This window comes from Echinops telfairi, unplaced genomic scaffold (assembly GCF_000313985.2).
Source record: "Echinops telfairi isolate 266 unplaced genomic scaffold, ASM31398v2 ScPeMD7_7400;HRSCAF=8409, whole genome shotgun sequence".
Classification (NCBI taxonomy): domain Eukaryota; kingdom Metazoa; phylum Chordata; class Mammalia; order Afrosoricida; family Tenrecidae; genus Echinops; species Echinops telfairi.
The window spans coordinates 36128201-36151735 of NW_022111300.1; the positions used below are offsets into that span (position 1 = coordinate 36128201).

Sequence of the window (23535 nt, forward strand, 5' to 3'; positions counted from 1 at the left end):
AGAACCCTGAGGGGTATGCCACGAGGCAGGCGGAGTGAGAGACGATACCACAGAAGAAACTAAGGCCGGGGAGGAAGGGGGTGCGAGTCAGCCGAGCCCCTGTGCACTTTCTTCTACGCCTCTCTGTGCCTGTTTCCACTGTCAAGGTGGATGACAGTCCAGTCCATCCACAGGATGAGTGTGTGTGTGTGTGTGTGTGCGCGCGCGCGCGCGCGCACACGCGCTTATCTACTCCTAGCCCCCTCCTCCCACCCAGTGACCAGTGGGGACACACCGGCAGCTTCTGTGCAGCCTCACAACCGCAGGTCCCGACCGGATGAGTGCCTGGCACTTGGTGAGCACACACTAGAGACCTTCTGACTACGTGCAGGCAGGGAACGCCTGACAAGAGGCAGTTAAGCCGCTGGAGTAGCCCATACACATGGCCATGGGCACTGATTAGATTGGGCAGCTAGGGCACCAACTGTGGGCTGGCGAGAAAGGAAAGATACAACAGGAATTTTGAATGGACAAACAGGACTTGCTCATTTGCACTCACCTTTCACGTGGAGAAGGAGGGAGACCCCAGAGATTCAACTGTATTCAGAAGCCACTAGAGAAGCTGGGAGGGGAGAAGGGCAGGGAGGGAGGGCGAGCTGGGGCAGGAAAACGAGCCTCACTCCATACATGTTGGGTTTGAGGCACTGATACGAGGACGAGAGGAGCTGTCTGGCTGCAGGGGTGGGACAACACAAATATAAAAGCAAGACCAGAAACAGAGACTGACACGAGAAGACAATAACTAGGCCAATTTTAGAAGCCAACATACCATCGGCCCTGCATCAAATACTTGTGACTGATGCTGTGTCGTAAAACTTCTTTGTGGAAGAGTTGGCAGGAAAGAAAAACCACCATGGTTGATACCGCTTCTACTGATATTTCATATGTGATATCTCTGGAGAAATCAAGGGGAGAAACACAGAACAATAAGCACCTGGAACAACTCAAACACTGCCCTTTAAAAAATAAGCTCAACATTTAAAAACTCAAAGCCAGTCAGTCAGATTTTTCTATGTAATTTTAAAAAATAATGGTTAATACAAAGTGCACGGCAAGTGAAAACATTAAACTCTTCCCCAGCCATTAGCTCTTGAATTAGAATCCCCAAACCCAAACTCAGTGCCATCAAGCTGATTCGAACTCCTAGTGACCCGACAGGACAGAGTAGAACGCCCCGTGGGTTTCCAAGACTCTCTCTCTCTATGGGGGTAGGAAGTCTCGTCTTTCTCTGGCAGCGCGGCTGGTGGTTTCAAGCTACTGACCTTGAGGTTCGCAGCCCAAAGGAGAACCACTATGCCACCAGGACCCCTCGCTTCCTTAGATCCCACTGGGCTTGGAACCTGTTCATTTCTAGTGTGACCACTGCTGAGAATCCACGTTTCCACCCCAGGCAGCAAATCCAAATGTTGCTAAAGGGAACAAGATCCCCAAGGGATTCTTGGGAAAATGGCGCTGTTGCTAAAAATGTAAATTCTGATTCTGTGAACCTAGGGTGGAAATGCAAATTCTCAGCAAGGGGTCTAACCAGAAGGAACCAGCTCAAAACCCTGTCTGATTTCCCAGCTTCCAGCTCCTTTAGGAAAGACAAGTCTATTCACAGAAAATGTAAAGTTGGCAGCATGCTAAGAGCCCTGAGGTTGACACCTGCTTTGCGGTGGTGGGGGTGGTAGGTGCCGGAGTCCAGAAAGAAACACTCACATTGCAGAACTGCAGAGACCATGTAGGGCAGCCAGTGATGCCTTCTGGAGCTGAAACTTTGCCTTCAGAAGAGTGGTGAGCCCTAGGTCTTGGCTCCAGGGTTCACTTTCTCAAAGCTAACTTCACATGTCCAGGAAAATATGAACAAAGAACCAATCAGGACGCCTTCATACAGCACATTTCTATTATGTACGACTACCCTTAGTGTTCCAAGATCATTAACCCCTTTTAAAGGAATGAATCATAGATGAAATAAAAAGGAAATAAAAATGTTGACTGGGCAGGGAGTTCAGGATATAGTGCCATCAGGGAAGATGGCAGCTAGTGTAGGTTTAAACAGGACTGCCATGGGGAGTGGTTCAATGTGAAGACCAGGAAAGTGGAAATCTCAGCACCATACCAAAAAGAGTAACTCCCAAAGATGACCAAAATATTTTATGTCATTGAAGTATTCATGGAAAACCCAGAGAAAAGTAGTTTATATGTATTTAGGAGAAGGCTTGTTATGAAAATGACCTGATCCTAGTATTGGGCAAGTTAAAATTTAACCAGGTTTTGTAAGAATTTATTTTACTGCTAGAAATACGTCTTAAAAATAAAGTATATAAAACACTATAAGGCCCATGCAACTGCTCTTATTTTATAATCACTAAATCTATTCAGAACGCTGACATTCGAAGTACTGTAGAACGATTCTTTTTCCTTGAAATGCTGAAACTTACTGTTGTATATACTAACCCAACAAAACACAACTCTTCTATCAATTTTTCTCTTGAAATGAATCTAGGTAATTTTTTAATGTCCACTAAAGGAAGTCTACACAAAATTTCAAGCAAAAAGAAACAGATTAAAGATTATAAATGAATCCAGAGATAGATAATATAAATTAAAATAAGGCCTGAATTTTCCTTGTATCACTAGGGAACTGTTTAGCAAATTTCACCTAAAACTGAAGATCAATGACACGATTTTATCTTAATTTTTATTGAAGTCATCCAACAGGTAGCTTGAAAAGATGGTTGTAGAGAGGCGTATAGCTGAAGCATGAGTGGAGAGGTTTTGTAATTACCAACGCTAAATAATAAACATAAAGGGATTCTTTATTATCTCAACATTTCTATGTTCGAAAGTTTCTTTAACTTATAGTCCTAAAATGTAAAGGAAAAAACTGACCAAAAAGTGACTCACAAAAACGAACCAGACTCACTGCCATGGAGCCGATCTCCAAGCAAGGTGGCCCAATAGGAGAGAGTAGAACTGCCCTGTGGTTTCTGAGCCATTCTTCAGGCGCGCAAAGTCCGTCTCTCTCCTACGAAGCTCCAAGAAATCACAGAAGTGACTGAGAACCATGAATTTCCTGAAGGAAGCCCTTGTCCCCATCCTACCCATGAATTTACTTCAAGGTTCCACGACAGTTCCTAAGGAGGCCTGGCACTGTGAGTTACATTTTGGGCTGCAAAACCACCAGCCACTCCTTCAGAAGGAGAAAGATGAGACTGCTCCCGTAGTTTCTGTCTAGGAAACCCACAGGGGCAGCGCTAGCCTGTCCTATGGGGGCACCGTGAGTCAGAATCAACTTGACTGCAGTGAGTTTGAATTGTTGTTTTTACTACAGTTCCTGGCAAGTAGTAGGTACTTAATACTAGTTGTAATGAATTAATGATCTCCAATCCCTATACTTAGAATCTAATGTTACAATGTCTGCTTTCAGAATGCTTTGAATACGTTCCATTCGCATCGTATTCGTTGTATATTGCTGTCATTAACAACTCACCACAAACTTAGATGGCTTGCCCCAGGACCAAGTTATTCTCCTTGATTCTATAGCTCAGAGGTCTGGTGCAAATCTCGTCAGGTAAACCCCAGGCACCAGCCAGCTGCGGGCTTGCCACAGGGTCCAGGGGAGAATTCACTTCCTAGTCATTGGGGTTGTTGGCAATTCCCCTTTGTAGGACGGCACGTCTTTCTTCATATGTCGCTTTCTGACCCTGGGTCTGTAGTTCTGCCAAGATAATTTGCTAGGCACCGATCTTGCAAAGGTTGCTGATACAGATACGGTATACAAAACTCTTGTGAGGGATAAGTCCTGAGAGAGAGTGCCCCACGGGGAGGACAGAGGGTAATCTCTACATTTCAAGGTCCTTAGTAGCCTGACTCGCATACACAAGAAAACGTTTGTCCTGTAAGACAGCATATTCACAGCTTCTAAGAAGTAAGGCTCTAGCAATTTTGAAGGAGGGATCCTTGTTCTGCCTATCATCAGAAAGACTCAGATTTCAGGGCTAATTTCATTAAGAGCCAAAAATCTGTCTAGCACCCACCATGCAAATTACTCATTGTCATACTAAACCGCCGGCTCCTGGGAGGGGGAGGGAGGGAGGGGAGGGGAGGGCCTGACAGTGCAATATTCAGATAGGTGGATTAAAACAGGCTCCGACAAAATGGCTCCATAGAACAGATCGTTTAAGTATGTAATGGAGCAGCGCTCCAGAGGGCATTGTTGTGGTCAGATGCCACCGAGTCTGCTCCAACTCAAATGACCCGTTGTCCAGCAGAAGGAAGCCCTGCCGGGTCCTGTGCCGCCCTCACAACTGTGGCTATGGTTGAGCTCACTGCTGCAGCCACTGTGCCACACCATGGTCTCAGGAGTCTTCGTCTTCTTTTTCTGCTGCCACTCCACTTCACCAAGCATGGTGCCCCTCTCCAAGGACTGCTCTCTCCTGGTAACATGGCCAAAGTGTCCGAGCCAGAGTCTTGCCAGCCTCCCCTCTAAGGAGCATTATGGCTGTACTTCTTCAAAAACAGATGGTGGTCCGTGCGACTGTCAGTACTCTTTGCCAACACCGTAATTCAAATCCATCAGTTTATTCTTCAGACATCCTTACTCAAAGCCAAACTTTCACACGCATAGGAGGCAAGTGGAACCACGGTGGCTTGGGTCAGGGGCTCCCACAGTACTCGAGGTGACATCCGTATTCATCAACATCAACACTTTAAAGAGGTCTTGTGCAACAGATTGACCCAGTCCAACATAGTTGTTTGATTTCTCGACTCCTGCTTCCATGAGCATCGGTTGTGGATGCAAGCGAGATGAAATCCTTGTCAACTTCAACCTTTTCTCCGTTTCTCATGAAGTTACCCACCAGTCCAGTTGTTAGGACTTCAGTTTTCTTTACACTGAGTTGTAACCCAGACTGAAGGTTACAGCCCTTGATCTTCATTAGCAAGGGCTTCAAGTCCACCTCACTTTCAGCAAGCAAGGCTGTGTCATGTGCATTCCAAAGATTGTTACTAATCCTGATGCAACATTCTGTTGTCTGGCTTCTCAAATGGCATACAGCCTAGTTATCAAGACCCTCATTTTGAAGTTTCATTGTCTAAAGATAGTGTTTACAGCCACAAAGCAGTTTCTGAGCACAAAGGAGTATTCATACAATAACAACCATCGAGTCGCTGTCCACACTGAGTAAAACGCAACGCCCTTAAATGAGAGTGCCAGACACGGTGCGACTCCGGATTCACCAACCTACTTCATTCGCCTCCCACTCGCCGTCCTCCGCCGTGACTTGTGCTGCTTGGGTGGTCTGGCCTCCGTAGTGGTCCTGGGATACACAAGCATGCTCCCATCTCAAGGTTGCACGTATGCTATCCCTCTGCTTGGAAAGCTCTTTTACCACAGGGCTCTAACTTTTGGGGGGTTTCTGCTAAAATGCCCACTTCACAAGGCACTTCTTACAATCAACTAAAATATGTTCACTGGACTTAGCACACCTTCATACTATAGATTTCACCAACTAAAATTTATATCTTAATCACCAATAGATCTAACTTAGCATCTAAAACAACAAATGATAACAAGTATTCACTTATTTGGATAATAGTCTTTTTTCTACTATACTCATCAACACCAAAACCAAACCAAAATCACTGCCATTGAAATTTCAACTCAAAGCAATCCTATACACAGTGAGCAATTCGTTATTATTTTGAGTTTATGAAACCCAAGAAATGGAGTCTTAATAGCACAGTGGTTAACGCTCTCAGCTGCTAACGGAAAGGTCAGCAGTTTGAGTCCACGAGCCCCTCTGGGGGAGCAAGATAAGGCAGTCCTGTTCCAGAAAGATTGCAGCCATGGGAAGCCGGCCAGGGGGTCACTACCAGCTGGAATGGACTCAACAACGGGTTGTTTATATAAAAAGCGAATTATGTCCACTCATGCACAAATTTTACTTGAAATTTAGCTCAGATTCCCATCGTCCAAGTACTATTTCATAATTTAGTGCCTTGTACAAAATTCACTAGACTCCTGGGGTCATAGTAATGGAACTAAGTAACAAACGCAAAAATAATTACTCAACGTTTGTTTGGATCAAGACTGAGGCAAAGCAGCTCATGCCCTCATTTAATCCATTTTCTATTACAAATAATATTAAGGAAGACTAACGCTTTTAAAAAAACTCTACTTCAAAATAAGAAACCTCACGCTCTGTTGTCCATCTGAATTTAAAAAAAATCATATAGAGAAAACCCTCTGAACCATTTAAGAGATGCCCTCTGAAAGAGACAAACCTGGGTAAGACACAAGGACCCATCAAGGGCTACGCCCAGTTGTCATGATCGCTGGTAGCTCTGAACCTGCATGATGGCGCCGACCCGGTGACCAACTGTCTACCTAACTCGTGTTCATTTTTCAGAGTTCTAGACTCACTTTACACCCTCCAGCAAACGTTCACTGACCCGAGCGGCTTGGATGTTCCTACACAGGTTCTGAATGTCTGAGCCCACTGCTGCACCCACCGTGTTAATCCATCTTGTTGACGGTCTTTCTTTTTGCTGCCAATTTTGGGAAACTGTAAAGTGAAACAATCTAGCAAAACATGGTGCCTTCAAAATGGTTATGGAAAAATGGAAGTAAAAGACTATGAAATTTCTCCATGAACTTTATGTAGCTCCTAGTATATAGCAAAATTATAAATGCATCTACTCATTGATCTAGCAGTTGCACTTGGGGGAATTTACCAACCCCTACATTTGCAAATAGAAGAAAATGTATATAAGACTCTTCACTGAAGCATTCTTTAATTGCAAACAATGTTAACAATCCTAATACCCCACCCATGGACAAAATGAAATACTTTTTTAATATTGGCTTACAATGCAATACTATGTCATTTTTATTTGTTTCATTATGCTGTTTTTAGAAAAGAATGCAAAAGGTTGTAGAGAAATTGAAACTCTACACTAATGGTAGAAGTATAAAACAGGGTGGCTGCTATTGAAAACAGTTCAGTTCATGACCGATCAATTCTAATCCTAGGTCTATATCCCCCAAGATTGAAAATATATGTACAAAGAAAAGAAAAGAAAATGTGCGTATACGAAATCTTGTGCATGAATATTAATAACAACATTTTTCATAAGAGACAAAAAGGGAAAACAATGTAAATGTTTCATCAGTTGATGAATGGGTAAATGAAACACACCATATACATACATGAAATAGAATCCTTTCCCACAGCAGAAAGGAAATAAAGTATCAGTACATATTATGCCTGCATTAATCTTGAAACCATTATGCTGAATGAAAGTAAACCAGACACCAAAGGCTACATATTATAGGATCCCATTTACACAAAATGTCCACCATAAGCAAATCCAGAGATAGAAAGCGGATTAGCGGTTATCGAGGGCTGAAGAATGAACGCCTGCTAATAGGTCCAAGTTTCTTTTTGGAGTGAGAAAAGTCTGGAATTAGGTATTGGTGATGGTCACACCACTCTGTGCTACTTATCAATAACCGCTGGAGAACATACCTGAAAGGGGTAAATTCTACGACAGGTGAATTATAGTTCAATGAAGTTGGTATTGGAAAAATAAAGAGCGAGACATCTGCCTAAATGTTATATAGGAAGAGACTGCCAAGATAGATTAATTTCAAACTAAAGTCCAAACCCATATAGTCCACACACCAAAACAGCACTGCTGCCTTTTGCACAAGACCATGATGGCGCCAAGGGCTCACACAAAGTAAATGCTTAGGAAACGATGATGGCAACCTATGTACAAATATGCTTGATACAACTGATGGGCGGATTGTTATAAGAACTGTAAGAACCCCCAACAAAATGATCTTTTAATTTAAAAGAAAACAGGCTCAAGTGTAGGAAACCAGGAGTGATTTCTAAGTTCTTGATTCGCTTGCTGCTAACTTTAGCAAGTAGCTCTTCCAGTTCACTTTCTGCTTGGTGCACAACTACACTGGACAAGATGATTTGTAATGTCATCGGCTGCCGTAGCCTTCCATAATGCTCAACAAGGAATGGGGGGCAAGGGTGGGTTTTAGGGAAAACACCTAAGTGCCAAGTAATCAGAGGAGAGGGTCAGAGAAGCCAGCACTTGAAAGAAGCAAGAAAGAATTCTACCATGCTGAGTGGAGTGGGTTTTAAAAGAAAAAAAAAAAAAGGTTTTAATGTCCTTGTACAATCTTCCAAAGATTTTCATTACACAATCGCCAAAACAAAACCAACTTTAAACAGCCAACATGTTACCCTGGCTGTCACATCAGCCCAGGAACTTTCCACCATCTGGTCTGGAAATGTCCTAGAACAAACTACTGTTGGAGCAAGTTATTAATTTCATGTGAGGCAAGGGTGGGGGAGAGGGCCCCTGCAATGACCTTGAACTGCTGCTCGGAGGCAGAGTGAAAGACTTGGATACAGACAAAAGCCCCCACGAAATGGTGTTAGTGTTGGCCATGGGCAGTCATGACTGTGGAGGGAAAACACATGCTCCTGGACTCTACCGGATAAGAACCCTGATGGCACCATAAATAGAGCATAAGTTTAGCACAAACAACGGCTGAGTTTAAAGCATTAAGATAAAATCTTAGAAGTACTGGGCTTATGTCAACACACAGATTCCAGAAGTCAATATACTATACTACCTATGGTACCTTTCGTAGTTAGCTAGGAGAGCTAGGACAGAAATACTCGTATCCCACGGTCGGTGGGTGGCTCTAACACAGACATGAATTTTCTTACAGCTGAGGAGTCGACAAGTCCTAATTCAGGGTGCTGGCTCCAAGGGCAGATTCGCCTACTGTGACCTCTAGGGGAAGGTCCTGGTCTCTCTAAGCTTCTGGCTCCTGAGTGATCTCCTCAGGGCTTAATACCTCTCTTCATCTTTGCTCTGCACCCTGGTTAAATCTCTTTTATATCTCATAGAAGAATGAACGTAAGACAATCTGCATTAATCCAATCCCACTAACAACGAAGGTAACTCATTTCCAAGTGGGATTATAACCACAGCCATTGAGGTTAGTGTTTATAACACACGATTTTGGGGTGCATATATTAATTCACAATACTACCAATAACAGCAATATTTAGTTGGAAAAGTTAACAAATCAAAGAAATGCTAATACTCCTCATGTATAAGAGGTCTTAATAAAGGAACAGGAAGTACCTAGAAGTTTGGAGTCAAGAAATATGGATTCCATGCGAGGACCCGCAGAGAGACATTAATTCAAATATCCATTCCAGGGTTTTATGATTTCTCAGATACTAGATACGTAGTAACAAAATATAGCCAGAGATAATCTTCAAATAAAGTGCAATACAAAGAAGAAGAAGCTTTTATAAATACTCTAAAGAAATTTTTAAAAGTTAAGTTGGGTGGATGAGATGATGAGAAAGCGAATACACTAAGAACTAAGCAGGTAAGGCGTCTGTGGTGGGTCTATGAGAACCCAGAGTACAATTAATTTAACTCAAAACTGTGTGTTCACAAAACAAAGGACCATCGAAGAGCAAGAGTTCCCAGGAATTCAAGGTGATTGAAAAGGAACTGGAAATGGCTTTCAAATGGTAAGGAGACTGCTCAGTCTCACTTATGAGAAGAAAATACATGATTAAAAAAAAGAGAATTAAAATCCCAATGTAATCTCTATATTTACCTCATCAAAAACATCTATCACATAAGAAATTGGCAAAGTACTGTTTAGAAATGGTTGACATCAGAGACAAGCTAAATATACGAAGTTCAACCCTAGAATGGGAATTCTAGGGACAAGGGGAAAAAAGAAGAAATCATACACAAACTGCCCAAAGCGGAAGACCCTGGATTTCCTAACCATAAATACCCAGTGCCCCCCCCCAGTCGACCCCACCTGTGTCCCACGTCAGGGACTGGTTTTTCACAGGAACCTCCGAGGGTCCTGGAAGCAGCTCTGGCAGCAGCACGGTGGGCTATGCAGAGGTGCTGTCCACAAGGTGTGAGGGTTGAGCCCGAGCTCTTTCATGGGACAAAGATGAAGCTGTCTACTCCTGCAGAGAGTGACAGTCTCAGAAACCCACAGGGGCAGTTCTAGTCTGTCCCACAGGGTCACTGTGAGTCAGCATCCACTCACACCTCCAACCACCTGATGAGTAACCGAGCGCACTAACCGGCTCCCACAAAGAGACACCACTGCCCTGTAGAGTTTAAAAAAAAAGTAACCACACCCAAACACATCCTCGAATTTCAGAATTATAGAGAGTATTATACCTAAGATTCTACAATGTTCCAGGGGGTGGGGGTGGACGACGGGCTACTACAAAGCCATGACCATCAAAAGGCATCAGAGCGTGTTTTAGCAACACTGAGGGCAACATAGCAATGCCTTCAGAATTCTAAGAAATAAAGGTTCTCAACCAGAAAATCATACCCAGCCTATTCTCATTCCTGTGTGAAAATTAAATGCAAAAGTGAAGACTTTCTTAGAAAGCTATAAAATGCCATGCTCCATTCTGAGAGAGACAGAGAGTGAGGGGAAGAGACTAAATAGGGAAGGTTGAAAAGCCAGCAAACCAACCGGCCAATCAGGAGCGAGTACCGCAGCCCAATCCACCTGCTGGAGCACTGAGGACACAGCCCGAGAGTTCCTTTTCCTGTGCTTTCAACATTTCACTGTGGTTTGGGCCAAAGTTGACAGAGAAAATTGGTTTTCCATTCAACAACTAATCGAGTCTGATGCATGACACTGTTGCAATCCCCACAATGGAACACACTGCACAAACCGTGTGGTAGTTCTAAAGCATCCATGCTCTTCCCATACAGACCAACCACTCATGTAGTGACTCAAGAAATGGTGCTCTGTCTTATAAAAGTACTCGTGTTATGTTTTGAGTCTATTCATATGGTTTCTTTCAGCAAGTATCAGTTAATCTAGATATGAATTCTTGATTTCTTTTTTACGTAAAAGGTAGCATACTTAAAAAGAATCATTTTATTGGGGGCTCTTACAACTCATCACAATCCATACATCCATCCATTGTGTCGAGCACATCTGTACATTTGTTGTCATCATCATTCTCAAAACATTTTCTTTCTACTTGAGCCCTTGGTATTAGTTCCTCATTTCCCCCCTCCCTCCCTGTCCCTCCCTCACGAACCCTTAATAATTTATAAATTATTTTGTCATGTCTTCCAGGGGTCCTCAAACTTTTAAAACAGGGGCCAGTTCACTGTCCCTCAGACTGTTGGAGGGCCGGACTATAGTTTTTAAAAAAAACTATGAATTCTTATGCACACTGCACATATCTTATTTTGAAGCAAAAAAACAAACGGGGCAAAAACACCTGGCGGGTCGGATAAATGTCCTCGGCGGGAGGCATGTGGCCCGTGGGCCGTAGTTTGAGGATGCCTGTCTTACATTGTCCGTTCCCCTGGGAGTATATGTAGATCCTTGTGATCGGTTCCCCCTTTCTACCCCACCTTCCCCTTCCCCTCCTGGTATTGCTACTCTCATTATTGGTCCTGAGGGGTTTATCTGTCCTGGATTCCCTGTGTTTCCAGTTCTTATCTGTACCCATGTACATCCTTTGGTCTAGCCTGATTGTAAATGAGGGGGAGTGTGGAGTGTTGAACCAAAGCACATCTGTAGGCAACTGGACATCCCCTTACAGAAGGGTCGCAGGGAGGAGGCAAACCAGTCAGTAGGCAGTATAGCAACAATGAAGCATACAATTTTCTTCTGCTTCTTTAATGCTTCCCTCCCCCCCACCTCCATCCCCACTATCATGACCCCAATTCTACCTTACAAATCAGTTTGCTCGGTACACTTTCACCCAAATCATAACGTTTTGGTTGTTTTTTAAAAAAAATAAATACCTACGTATTCAGGGCATTTATCTAAATTACTATAGCTGATCCTACTCACTTAATAAAAAAATTAAACTTAGTTATGCAAGATAATTTCACAAAGTCTGCAGAAAAGTGGAACTAAAAGATGAAAATGAAAAATATAAACTTACTTAACATGAACTCCATCAGGGTCAAGCAGTTTTTGTAAGCCATCCTATCTAACTAGAAAGAATGGAAAGGCCTGGGAATTTAACTACATCAATACAGTCTCTTTTACATTGTCAACGGAAGAAAAGCAGGTGCCCTTTAAAGATTTTGCAAGATAAGGAAACAAAAAGAAGTCATCAAAAGGAGCTAAATTAAGATTACAAGGTGGATGCCTAATGATTTGGCATCAAAACTCTATACAAAATTGCCCTTGTTTGATGAGAAGAATGAGCAGGAGTCCTGTCGGGGGAAGAAGTTTTGCAGGAAACTTTGCCAGGCATTTTTTTTAACCCCTAAAACTTTGGCTAACTTTCCCAGAACACACTCCTAAGGAGATTTTATCATTCTTTGACTCTCAGAAAGTAAAAGAGCAAACTGCTCTGAGCATCTCAAAAAAAGCATTGCTGTGACCTTTGTTCCCGAGTGGTCCACTTTGGCTATGGCTGGACCACTTTCACCTCTGGGTAGCCATGGCTGTACTTGGTCTTCAGGATGGCACTGGCAGAGCCATGTTTCCTATTCTATCACAGTTCTGCCAGGAAACGGATCTTGAGAACCTTTCACCCATTTGTTCAGAGTTCCCACTGAAAACCGTGTTCTTGTCTGCAGCTGTCCACCGGCATCCACAGAGTGGGAAGTTTACTCAATTTCAATTTTTTCGGTCAGAACTTTATAAGCTGAACCAACTGAGCTAAAGTGCTGGTGATGACTTGTGCCGTTAGCCATCAGTTCCCTTCCATTAGGGCAAGAACACAATTGTCGCCTCGTAAATTGACGTGGATGGCCTGCCCCTGTGAGCTTCAACTTCAACATCTTGTCCCTTCTCAAAACGAGTTATTATTCCTTTGTAAACCGCCGGCTTCTTTGGGACATTGTCCCCATAAACTTCTAAGACAACGGCTTCACCATTCTTCCACGCAAGCCTCACCATACATTTAGGAGGTTTGTTCTTGCTTAATTTTGACAGAATGCATGTTTCTCTGATAGGGGCTCTTTTTAAACTCATGTCTTTTATCTGTCCTACTGCCTCACACTAGATGCTGTTCAGATACATAACAAATGAGTATAAGTTTATTTCGGTACAATCAATAGTTTGAAGATCATACATCGTTTTTTCACAATATGCATTTCCATAAACTTTCAGAAGATTCCTTGTACAGAGGTGTAGGTGTACACATGCGCACTGCCATTTTGTTTTCAATAGTAATAGAATGACTGAACAGGGTTGTTTAAGAAATGTTTGTTAGTTTTGAATTGCCCGTGGTAGACCAGTTTATGTAGATTCCTCTCAGTATTTGCCAGCTAATGCAGCGCTGGCACACCATGCTACCTGTGCCAAGCCTGCCGTGGCAGCGTGGCAGTGCGCCCTGCTTTCACAAGCTGAGAGTCTCTCATAAGTTGCAGCCTGAGCCATAACCCAGCACTACAGTGGTAGTACATGAAATGTATAGTCATTTGGTTTAACATGGAAACCGTTACCAAGACAAACCTTCTTGTAGGGTGAAGTGCCAAGAACATTAAATCATAAGAAATTGTTTCAGCAGCTGGTTTCAGCTGAGTGTACATAATACAAGACATCTGGTTGTCTGTGCATTTTCAGCTCGTTTAAAAAGTATAAACATATTAGAACACTGAAATGTTTGATATATTACAACACTGCTTGCTTCTCAAGAGTGTGTAAGTGGCTGGTCTCTTCACTGTGCTCAAAAGTTTATTTACCATCCAAAACGACTTACTATTGCCATTCCTCTTAGCATCACACCAAGACACCTTTCCGATAGAAAGGTGAGAAGGCACTCGTTTAGCAAACATAGTTGGTAACGAAATACATGTAACAGCACTGGTGCCATTTACGAAATAAAATCAGGAGTAGGTGAAGCCTTGCACACACACTGACATAAGCCGACAAGACATGCGTTTCTACTCCCTTCTCCATTCACTTCTTCCCACCTTATTTTAGTCCTTAAATTGTACAAAGTAGTTTATATTTAGTCAATGCTTTCCCTGAACAAACTGTAATGGACACATTAGGTTAAGTACAATGCGAAAAACCATGAAAATCAGGGCTAGGTGGCACTGTGGCTGATAATCACAGATTGGCAGTTCAAACCTCTGAGCCACTCCTCAGGAGAAAGAGGAGGCTGTCTGCTCCACTAAGATTTACAGTGTGGTTAATCCAGGTAGACTAGAGAAACAAATTCACAGACACTCATATGTGCACTAAGAAAGAGTTTTATATACAAGAACAATTGAATATTGAGAAAACACCCCACAGCCCAGTCCAGATCAAGTCCATAAATCCAGTGTTAGCCCATATGTCCCATACCACTGTATAAAGTCCTCTTCAGACTCACGAAACACATGCAATGCTGCTGAATGCAGGAAGTTCCCAGGCCAATGGGTGGGAAGTCTTGTGGATCCAGCGGTGTTGTAACCACCTCAGTGCTGGCAGGGGTCTCCACATGGCTTCTCCAGCTCCCAGGGTTCTGGGTGCATCAGGGTAGCTTCGTGTGGCTTCTTGTCAGAAATGTCTCGCAGGAAGTGAGCCAAGAGAGTGAGTGTCTCCCACCTCCAAGAAGGAAATACCGCAGTTCCCAGAACCCTGCCCACAAAAGGCCATGCCCACAAAATGGTAATTGCTACATTGTTGTGGATTTTTAAAAAATCATTTTATTAGGGTCTCATACAACTCTTTTCACAAACCATACATACGTCATTTGTCTCCAGCACATTCGTACATATATATATGTTGCCATCATCATTTTCAAAACACCTGCTTTCTACTTGAGCCCTTGGTATCAGCTCCTCATTTTGTTCTTAAAGCTGTTATCAAGTTCATTGTTATCATCACTCATGGTTTAAGTCCACATGCAGAACTGTTCCCTAGGGTCTTCATGGCCATGACCTTTCAGGAGCGGAAGGCCAGGCCTGTCAACGGGAGCGCTCGAGTGGGTGTGTCACCAACCTTCTGGCTAGGCCTTGAGCGCTTAAACATGTGTGCCACCCAGGGAGCCAGCCTCCTGCTGCTGTTTTGTTTCGTTTTTCCGACACGCTGGCTTTATCCAACTGACTTTTTTAATTGTAGTTATCTTTGGATTTTTCTACTTATATTTATAATTATTAACTAAAATGATTATTTTATGCAGTTTTGTCCCCTCACCCCCCGCCCACACACACACCCAGTGGTCTCAGTGGTCGAAGCTCTACTTTCTAGACTCAAAGGTTCCAAGCAGGTTTGATGGCTCTGAACCGATCTGACAATGATGGATGCTACACCCAGGTCCAACAATGGCCAGGAGCACATTTTTCTCATGAATGCTTCTCTTTCCTTATCGGGCATGGTGCAGGACCACTTCCAACCATAACCCATGCCGAGAGAGTCTGGGATGATTCACTTCACAATCCACTTCCTTCATTCAAACACGCAAATGCTGACAGCGGTGGGGACAAGGAGGATGAAAATGTGCCAAAGGGTGTTGTAGTGATGAATGCACAACCCTTCTGAATCTGGATGAGCTAATGAATTATATGAGCTGCTAATTATAACTCAATAAAACTGCTTTTAAATAAAATAACCTTCACTGTAATAAATAAATAAATAAAAACAATTGCTTGAAAATTGGATCTTTACGGGACAGCAACAACAATCATAGCTATTACAATTGTTTCTGGCCCTCGAAAGGGCTACAGTACATAAATACACACCCGCACAGTGTGTCTGTAGTATTAAAATTTCGTTGAGGAAAGGTAAAATTGGAGGGGACTATCTATATATAAAGACACCTCAGGGAGACCATTTTTTTAATTGATACTGTTTTAAAAGTAGCAAACTGGATTGACCTATTCAATCTGATAGAACTGTAAAAATACCACTAAATGTAGCTTAAGTAAGGGTCTATTTTTCTCACCTGGAATGTCTAGGGGCTGGAGTTGGCAGTGGATGGCCTTGGTTCAGCAGCTTCATATAAATATGAGAGCCGAGTCCTTAGTGGGGCCTAAATGGGCCAGCAGCTCAAAAACCCTCGTTCACATATCTGAAAGCTGGGAAGACGTATGCCTCCAGGCTGTGCCATCCGTGTGGTAGTTACATAATCTGTTGTCAATTTGAGACTTAAAGAGTGAAGGGGTAGAGTTTAGCCTGTCAAGCAGGTCATAGCTTGATGACCTCATTTGGAGGCGCTAAGGAGATATATAGCTCGCTGGAGACAGGACATACACTCACTCTCTGGGAGACATTCCTGTTGAGAAGACATATGGTGCTACGCCAGAGCCCTGGAGCTGTAGGAGCCACACGGAGACCCCTGCCAGTGTTCAGATGGTTCCACTGCCACTGGATCCACAAGACTTTCCACCCACTGGCCTGTGATCTGCCTGCATTCGGTGTCATTTGCATGTGTTGCATGAGTCGAAAGAGGAATTTATAGATTCGTATCGGACATAGGGGCTAATATTCGACTTAGGAACTTGATCTGGTCTGGGCTGGGATATTTTCTCAATATTCAATCACTCTTGTATATAAAGCTGTTTCTTATACACATGAGTATCTATGAATTTGTTTCTCCAGTCAACCCAGACTAACACAGTCCCCCTTAAAAAGTTTCAACCAGAGGTCTCATTTGAAGACTTCCCCTTGTGGCTCACTGTATTAGACAGGGTTCTCTAGAGAGATAAAACCAAATAAACTATTTCACTCACTACCCAACTCTACTTTCTAAGAAGGCTGGGAAGGCAACTATGTAGACAACTGGTTATCTCTGCCACCGAGGGGTAGTGTCAAAGTATCAGAGCAATCAACTTAACTTCCGGATAACCTGTGTCTTAAATCCTTGGTTACCAAAGGCTATTGGTCAATCTAAGAGCCTTGGTGATGTAGTTGGGCTGCTAACTGACAGGTCAGCAGTTCAAAACCACTAACTGCTCTGTGGGTGAAAGATGAGCGTTTCTACTCCAGTGAAGAGTTACAGTTTCGGAAACCCCCGGGGCAGTTCTGTCCTGTTATAGGAGCACTAGGAGTTGGCCTCAACTTGGCGGCAGTGAGTCTGGTTTGGGTTCCAATACCTGTGCCTGCCATATGCTTGATGTTGCTGAGTCTGGCCATTTTCCCCTTAACATCGTCAAATTCTTGCTTTGATGGCAGACAAGTATTAGGCAACACAGTTAAAAGTTCCACGGATGTTATGTCCCCAGCAGGCCCACACAAGGACTCTACCCCAGCCCAAAGACACTGCAAAATTGCAGTCAATGATCATTATTCAATATATAAAAGAAGACAAAATGGGTTCTGACAGAATCTGAACTTACAAGAGTGGAATATCAGTGATTAGCTCCATCAAACAGCAGATCAATTCTTCCAAAAGGTCTTCTGAGTCAGTACCTGGTTAAGACATGTAAAAAGATTTTTAATAAAGAATTTACTAGAGCAGAGTTGTGTAGCAGAGCTTCAATCCTAATGAGAATCGGGATAGTGGCCCTTATACACGCGCAGACACTAAGACGGACCTCTGAATAAAATTCCCATCGTGCCTAAGCTAGTCTGTCTACTGGCCTCCCCCTCGAGTATAGGAAACCTGAAGACCAGCTATTAGTTACATGGCTGTGCACACTTGAAGGTTCTCTTATGGGGCCTCTAGGCAGTTTTCAAATTTCTTAGTGCTGCCTTGTTGCTCCAAGGGCAATGCTACACCAAAGTCAAGTTAAGGAAGCCAGTGAAAACCACGCTGCTCCACGTGCTTTGCAGCAGCAGGCCTGCAGCCTCCTTCCCCTCAAACATCTGACCTTGCCCTTGATCTTCTTGATGCGTAAAAATTCAGTGCCCCACAGATCACAGACTGAAAGCCACTGTGAGACCAGCCACCTCTTCGAAAGAGTCAAAGGATACAATGTTTCTCCCAAGTTCCGAAACAAGAGGCAAAGGCAGGTGCAAAGTACCACTTCACTTCAGATAGAAATACTTTGTCCCAGCCAAACTGGGACAGAGCACCAGTGAAGTGAGTGGCCTACGTTTCAATACAAGTCCCCCGTGACAGGACTTTTGTCTTCTGTAGATTCTACTGACACCTGTTACTTCATCATGAAAACTCGTTGCTCCTTTAGTCCCTGTGCTATACAACTCCTCATCCTGTTCTACTCCCACCTACGGTGTTTCCTGAGCACGCTTTCAACTCAACCAGTCCCACCAGCACCTTTGCTCTGGGTTCCCAATCAACACTTAAATGTGCATGGTTCCTAAATCTATGGTTTCCTCTGGACTGAAGGGCACATTTTGATATCTGACTGCCTACTGGCCATCTCCACTAGACGCATCAGCAGCACTTCAAACTCAACATGTTCCACAGGGAACTCCTCTCTCCAAAGACTTCACAAAGCCCCCCTATTGCTCTTTCACAAACCCCCCTATTCCTCTCGTTTCTCCTTCTTGGTTGATGACATCAGTAATCCAAGCACAACTCCCCAGCCTCCTCTCTCATGCGCATCTTTTATAAACGAGCAGTGTCTAGGTCCCCTCAATCACAGCCGACTCCTCTGATTTTCCTCAGTCCATCTGGCAGGCTTTCATTCGTGATCTCCTCATCTCAGCACAGGCAAGCAAATTCAGCTACCTTGGAAACTCACCGTGCCCCAACCCCCACAAAACCCTAAACTTTCCAAATAGTATTCCTTCCTCTTACTTGACTCCTCTCCAGGCGCGCCTGCAGGCTCCTGCCACGGGGAGCAAACTGAAGTCCATCCTTCAGTCTCCCATTGGCTTGAAAACAAAACCCCGCTGCTGCAGCAGAGTCCAATTCACAGCGCCACCCAGTACAAATGCCCCGCTGTCAATCTTCACAGAAGCAAACTATGGAAGTAAGCATCTTTGTTTCTCGGAGCCCGAGGATGGCAGGTTCAAACCACCAACCTCGGGGTTAGCAGCCCACTGTGCCACTATGGCTCCTCTGCTGGTTTAGTTCTTTTCAATTGCTTGAAGAATGTATCCAAAATCCTTCAAGCTCTCAAGTGCATCCTACCAGACTCTTTAAGGTCTCAGTCCTACATCCCTTGCATGTATCTCTCACAATTATTCCCTTTACAAGTTACATACCATGCTACCTGATACATGCCATTGTATTCCTCCCCTCTATGTAACACAGCCGGGGCCAGAATGCTTAGCAAGAAAAATAACTTGGGTGTCTTTAAAAGACTATCTTCATCAATCTTCATCCTCAATCTTCATCTAACAAACTCAACTCTCATACCTCATTTTGCATATAAAGTAACCATCTACAAAGCATCTATGCCTAGTTCATTTGTATTTCACTGTGTATGTTGCTTACATTAATTAGTCCAGAACTTTCTGTGTGTATGTCAGCAGCTCCTTGTTGGACTGTGTACTTCTCGCGGGCAATAACAAGTTTGGCAAACAGTATACATTCAGTTCGTGCTTGTGGAACTGAACCCAGGTGTCTAAGTATAAATCCAGCTGTTGTTCCCAAAGCACCGACCGAGTCTCAAAAAAGCTTAACGATCCTTCTCTCTAAAACCTAATCTATCACGTGGGATCAGAAATTATGCAGAAATTCCTTCCTGCTTGCCACAACAGAGCTGGCACAGGGACCGTCGGCGAGTGAGGACACAGACTGCAGAGACTATGAAACCATACAGCACACACCGGTGGGAAGAAGGACCACCACACGAATCAAGCTCAATAACCACATTCAATGTCACTCCAAGAAGTGGTGGGCTTCACTCGGGTCATGGAGCAAAGGTAATATGGAGATCAGCGACACTGGTCTCTGAGGTTACACAATCAGGAACAGATAAACAACATTCTAATTAAACTCTCTCAATGCCAAGGCTGTCCAACTAACCCAAGTGAACTGACAACCTTTATCACCAAGTTGATTTACTGGGACACGATATGTGCTCAATACATGTGTGCTGAGCTGAAAGCTCACTTGGTTGGCTCATCCTAATGCAGTGACCCACACCCAGACATAATTTAGAAATCAGAGTGATTCCCTAAAGAACAATTGGCCAGTTGAATAACACCTCCCCATTGGGTCAAGTGGCCAGCACTGTTGATTACAGAAGGTCAGGGAACCCTGGATGGTACCAATTGGATTTTTTTTTCTTTCAGGGGTACAAACACATCTCATTTTTGAACCTTGAAATGGCGGCCAGTCCTCTCTGCTGCTTTCTCGGTGCCGTCTAAACCATGAGCTCACCCACCTTCACAGCGAGTGAACCAGGAAGGACACTGACAATTCAGTGTGAGGAGGAGGAGAATGACAACGAGCAATGCATCTCATATACTTGCACGAAGCAACCAAGGTCAACGCCCAGAGACGATGGAAATCCCTGAAGACATCCATTTACTGAAAGGACATTCCTACAGAGGACCATGCTCATGTTTCTTGGCTGGTAATTGTATATTAAGTGACAAGTGACGAGAGTTGATGGCTTACTAGGTTGGAGGCTAAGCAGGCTCCTCGGGTTACATCTCTCAAGCAGTCTTTCCATCACCTCTGCTTTCATACCAAGCCAAACGTCTTCCTGCGCTCCAATACAAACAGAGAGGCATAAACTCACCTACCCAATACATGTGCCTTTTCTCAAAGGAAAGAGAATCTTCTCTCAAAGGCCTTGAAATTGGCATGTCCCTGACAAAGTAAATTGGGGTTCTGTGAGTAAAGTGTGCTGTGAAGTTTTACGATACAATGTTGTTATGCTTTAAGGAGTTTTAAATTACTCTTTGAATTGCCATAACTAGCTCTTGTCAGATAGTTTAAAGTTTCCAATCTTCACCTCTGTGACATAAAATTAGCAGCAAAAACTTACTGAGCGCTTTAAGCTTTGATAGGCATTGTATTGCACATTCCTAATGGGTTATCTCACAGTAAACCAGACAGAGATTCTGAGAGGAAGGGGTGATTACTGTCATTGCTTTCCCATGAAGACATTACGGCTCAGAGAGGTCAGCTTACTAACGCAAAGTGGCACAGTAAGGAAATCTAACTCCAGGTTCTCAAGAAAAGAGAGAGTCAAAGAAAAAAACAAGACTTTTCTGTAGTTTTTGTTGTTGTTGCTATTGCTGAGAATATAGGCAGAAAAAACATACATACTCATGTTTCTACAGGTACAGTTCAGTAAGAGTCTTTGAGTTATGCAATCATTTTCACCCTCCTTTTGATTTTTCCCACGACCCTCTAAGGCAGTGGTTCTCAACCTGTGGGTCGCGACCCCTTTGGGGGCCGAACAACCCTTTCACAGGGGTCGCTTGATTGATAACAGTAGCAAAATTACAATTATGAAGTAGCAACAAAAATAATTGTATGGTTAGGGGATCACCACAACATGAGGAATTATACTAAGGGGTCACGGCATTAGGAAGGTTGAGAACCATTGCTCTAAGGTCTCTATCTGTCCTTCAGTGTGGTTGAAGAATGGGGATCGTTAAAGAGTATAATAATCAAGGCGGCATATTTAACAGTCAAGCTAAACTACTGTTTGCTTTTCAGGAAGACGTCAGGGGACAGTTTCGGCTTAAGGTTTAAAGATTATCTTAGGGCAACAGTTTTGGAGAGCCATCTGGCCTTGCATGGTTCCAAGAGGTCTGGATTCCATGAGAATGGGAAACTCTATTCCGCCTTTCCTCCCTGCTGACTAAGATGTCCTCTACAGTCATCGATCAAAAATATTCAATAGCGGTGGCCTGGCACCATCCAGTTCTGGTCTCATGGCAAAGGGGACAGCTTCTAAATTATTTTTCCAAGACCTGTTTACTTACAAAGTTGGGTCAAAAACAAAAAACCCAACCAGCCAAGCCATGTTTCACTGAACTCTGTACATACAAATCTCAGGAAAGTGAGGATCATTAAACATGTTCAGAGAACAATCTGAATCATCTCATTAATTTCAATATCTGCAAGATATGCTAATGGTAAGCTCTCTACTCATCAACGAGACTGTAAGTCCTTGACAAAAAGATCTGATTCACAAATAATCTAAAACAACAAATAACTATGAACTGTTATTATGAAAACCATATAGAACAAGGTCACTAAAATTCCCACCCCTGTTCCTGGCAAGCGACTGTTAAGAAAGGCACTAATCACCCTTTTCTGGTCCCAGTGAGCTTCACCAAAGAACAGAGTATAGACTAAATGGAATCTAAAAATCCCTCATAGCTGGGACCAGACCTCAACCCGGTGCTCCAAGTCGTGAATGCAACATACTGGCATGAAGCAGGAACCCAATAGAGAGGTCTGTGGGGCCGGACCCAATGCCAAATACATGGAAACCCCTCCCCCCAAAAGAATTCACTTCACAGGACATTACCGAAACTAAAGCTCAGGAAGAGGAGTGCATCTGATCAGAGCACAGAGGAGCAAATGAAGAGGGAAGGAGAGAGAGTGGGACACATCCTGGCCCACCAAGCTCCGAGGACAGTATTCCTGCTCAGAGCAGCCAATGCACAGAGAGGACCATAGGGCCAGTCCCAATATGAGACCCAACATCCCTCACGTGACCCATAGCACTACGAGGGACAACATGGAGACAGTGCAGAAATTGTGCTCAATCTGACCACAACACACCAGCGAGAAACGCTAAGGGCGTGCAACAGAGCAGCAAGGGGAACAGAGCAAGGAAGTCCCCAGAGAATACCAAAAATAGACTTTGGGGCCAGGGTGTGTCACGCCATCAGACTTGACAAGAAAACATGCCTAAAGGTCAACAAACAGACTTGAAACTATTTGTAAGCTTTTCTTTGTCGATGGTTTTGTTGTTCTTTTGTCGTCTTGTTTTTGTGATTATTGTCTCTGCAGGTCTATCTAGAGAAGACAGGTGGGATAAACAATCCACAGGAGAAAACCATGGGGCTGACGGTTTCAAGAGGACACAGGAAAGGGGAAGGTGGGGGGAAAGGAAGTGCGTGTTAACAAACCGAGGGACAGGGAACAAGTGATCTAAAATCAATGGAGAGGAGGGTGTAGGATGCCTGATAGGGCTTGATCAAGGGCAATGTAATCCAGAGGATTCAATGAAACCCGAATGAAAGCCAAACACGATAGTGGGACAAGTGGAAAGTAAAAGGAAATAGAAAAAAGAACTAGGAGGCAAAGGACATTTACAGAGGCCTAAATACAGGCATGTACATATGTAAATATACTTGTATATGACAATAGGGAAGTAGATCTATGTACATATATTTATATGTTGCGTAGTACGGTAGCAGACAGACATTGGGCTTGTAGTTAAGTACTCCCTCAACACAAGGACACTTTGTTCTAATAACCTGGCATTCTGTGATGCTCACCTTCCCAACCCAATCGCTGAAGACAAAATGGGTGCATAAGCAAATGTGAAGAAAGCCAATGGTGCCAGGCTATCAAACGATATAGCATCTGGGGCCTTAAAGATAAATAAGCGGTCATCTAGCTGAGAAGCAACAAAGTCCACATGGAAGAAGCACACCAGCCTGTGTGATCATGA

At 43.6% G+C, this 23535-nt stretch overlaps 1 protein-coding gene across 2 annotated transcripts in view; it reads right to left on the reverse strand.

Moving 5' to 3' along the window:
* Positions 1 to 23535, reverse strand: part of DYM (dymeclin) — a 315716-nt gene that overhangs the window by 234661 nt on the left and 57520 nt on the right. For both annotated transcript variants that reach the window (XM_045296193.1, XM_045296192.1), the window contains exons 6-7: positions 17368 to 17440; positions 809 to 934 (exon numbers count right to left, since the gene is read on the reverse strand). In XM_045296193.1, the coding sequence (XP_045152128.1) occupies positions 809 to 934; positions 17368 to 17440 (199 nt within the window). The remainder of the gene's footprint in view (positions 1 to 808; positions 935 to 17367; positions 17441 to 23535) is intronic.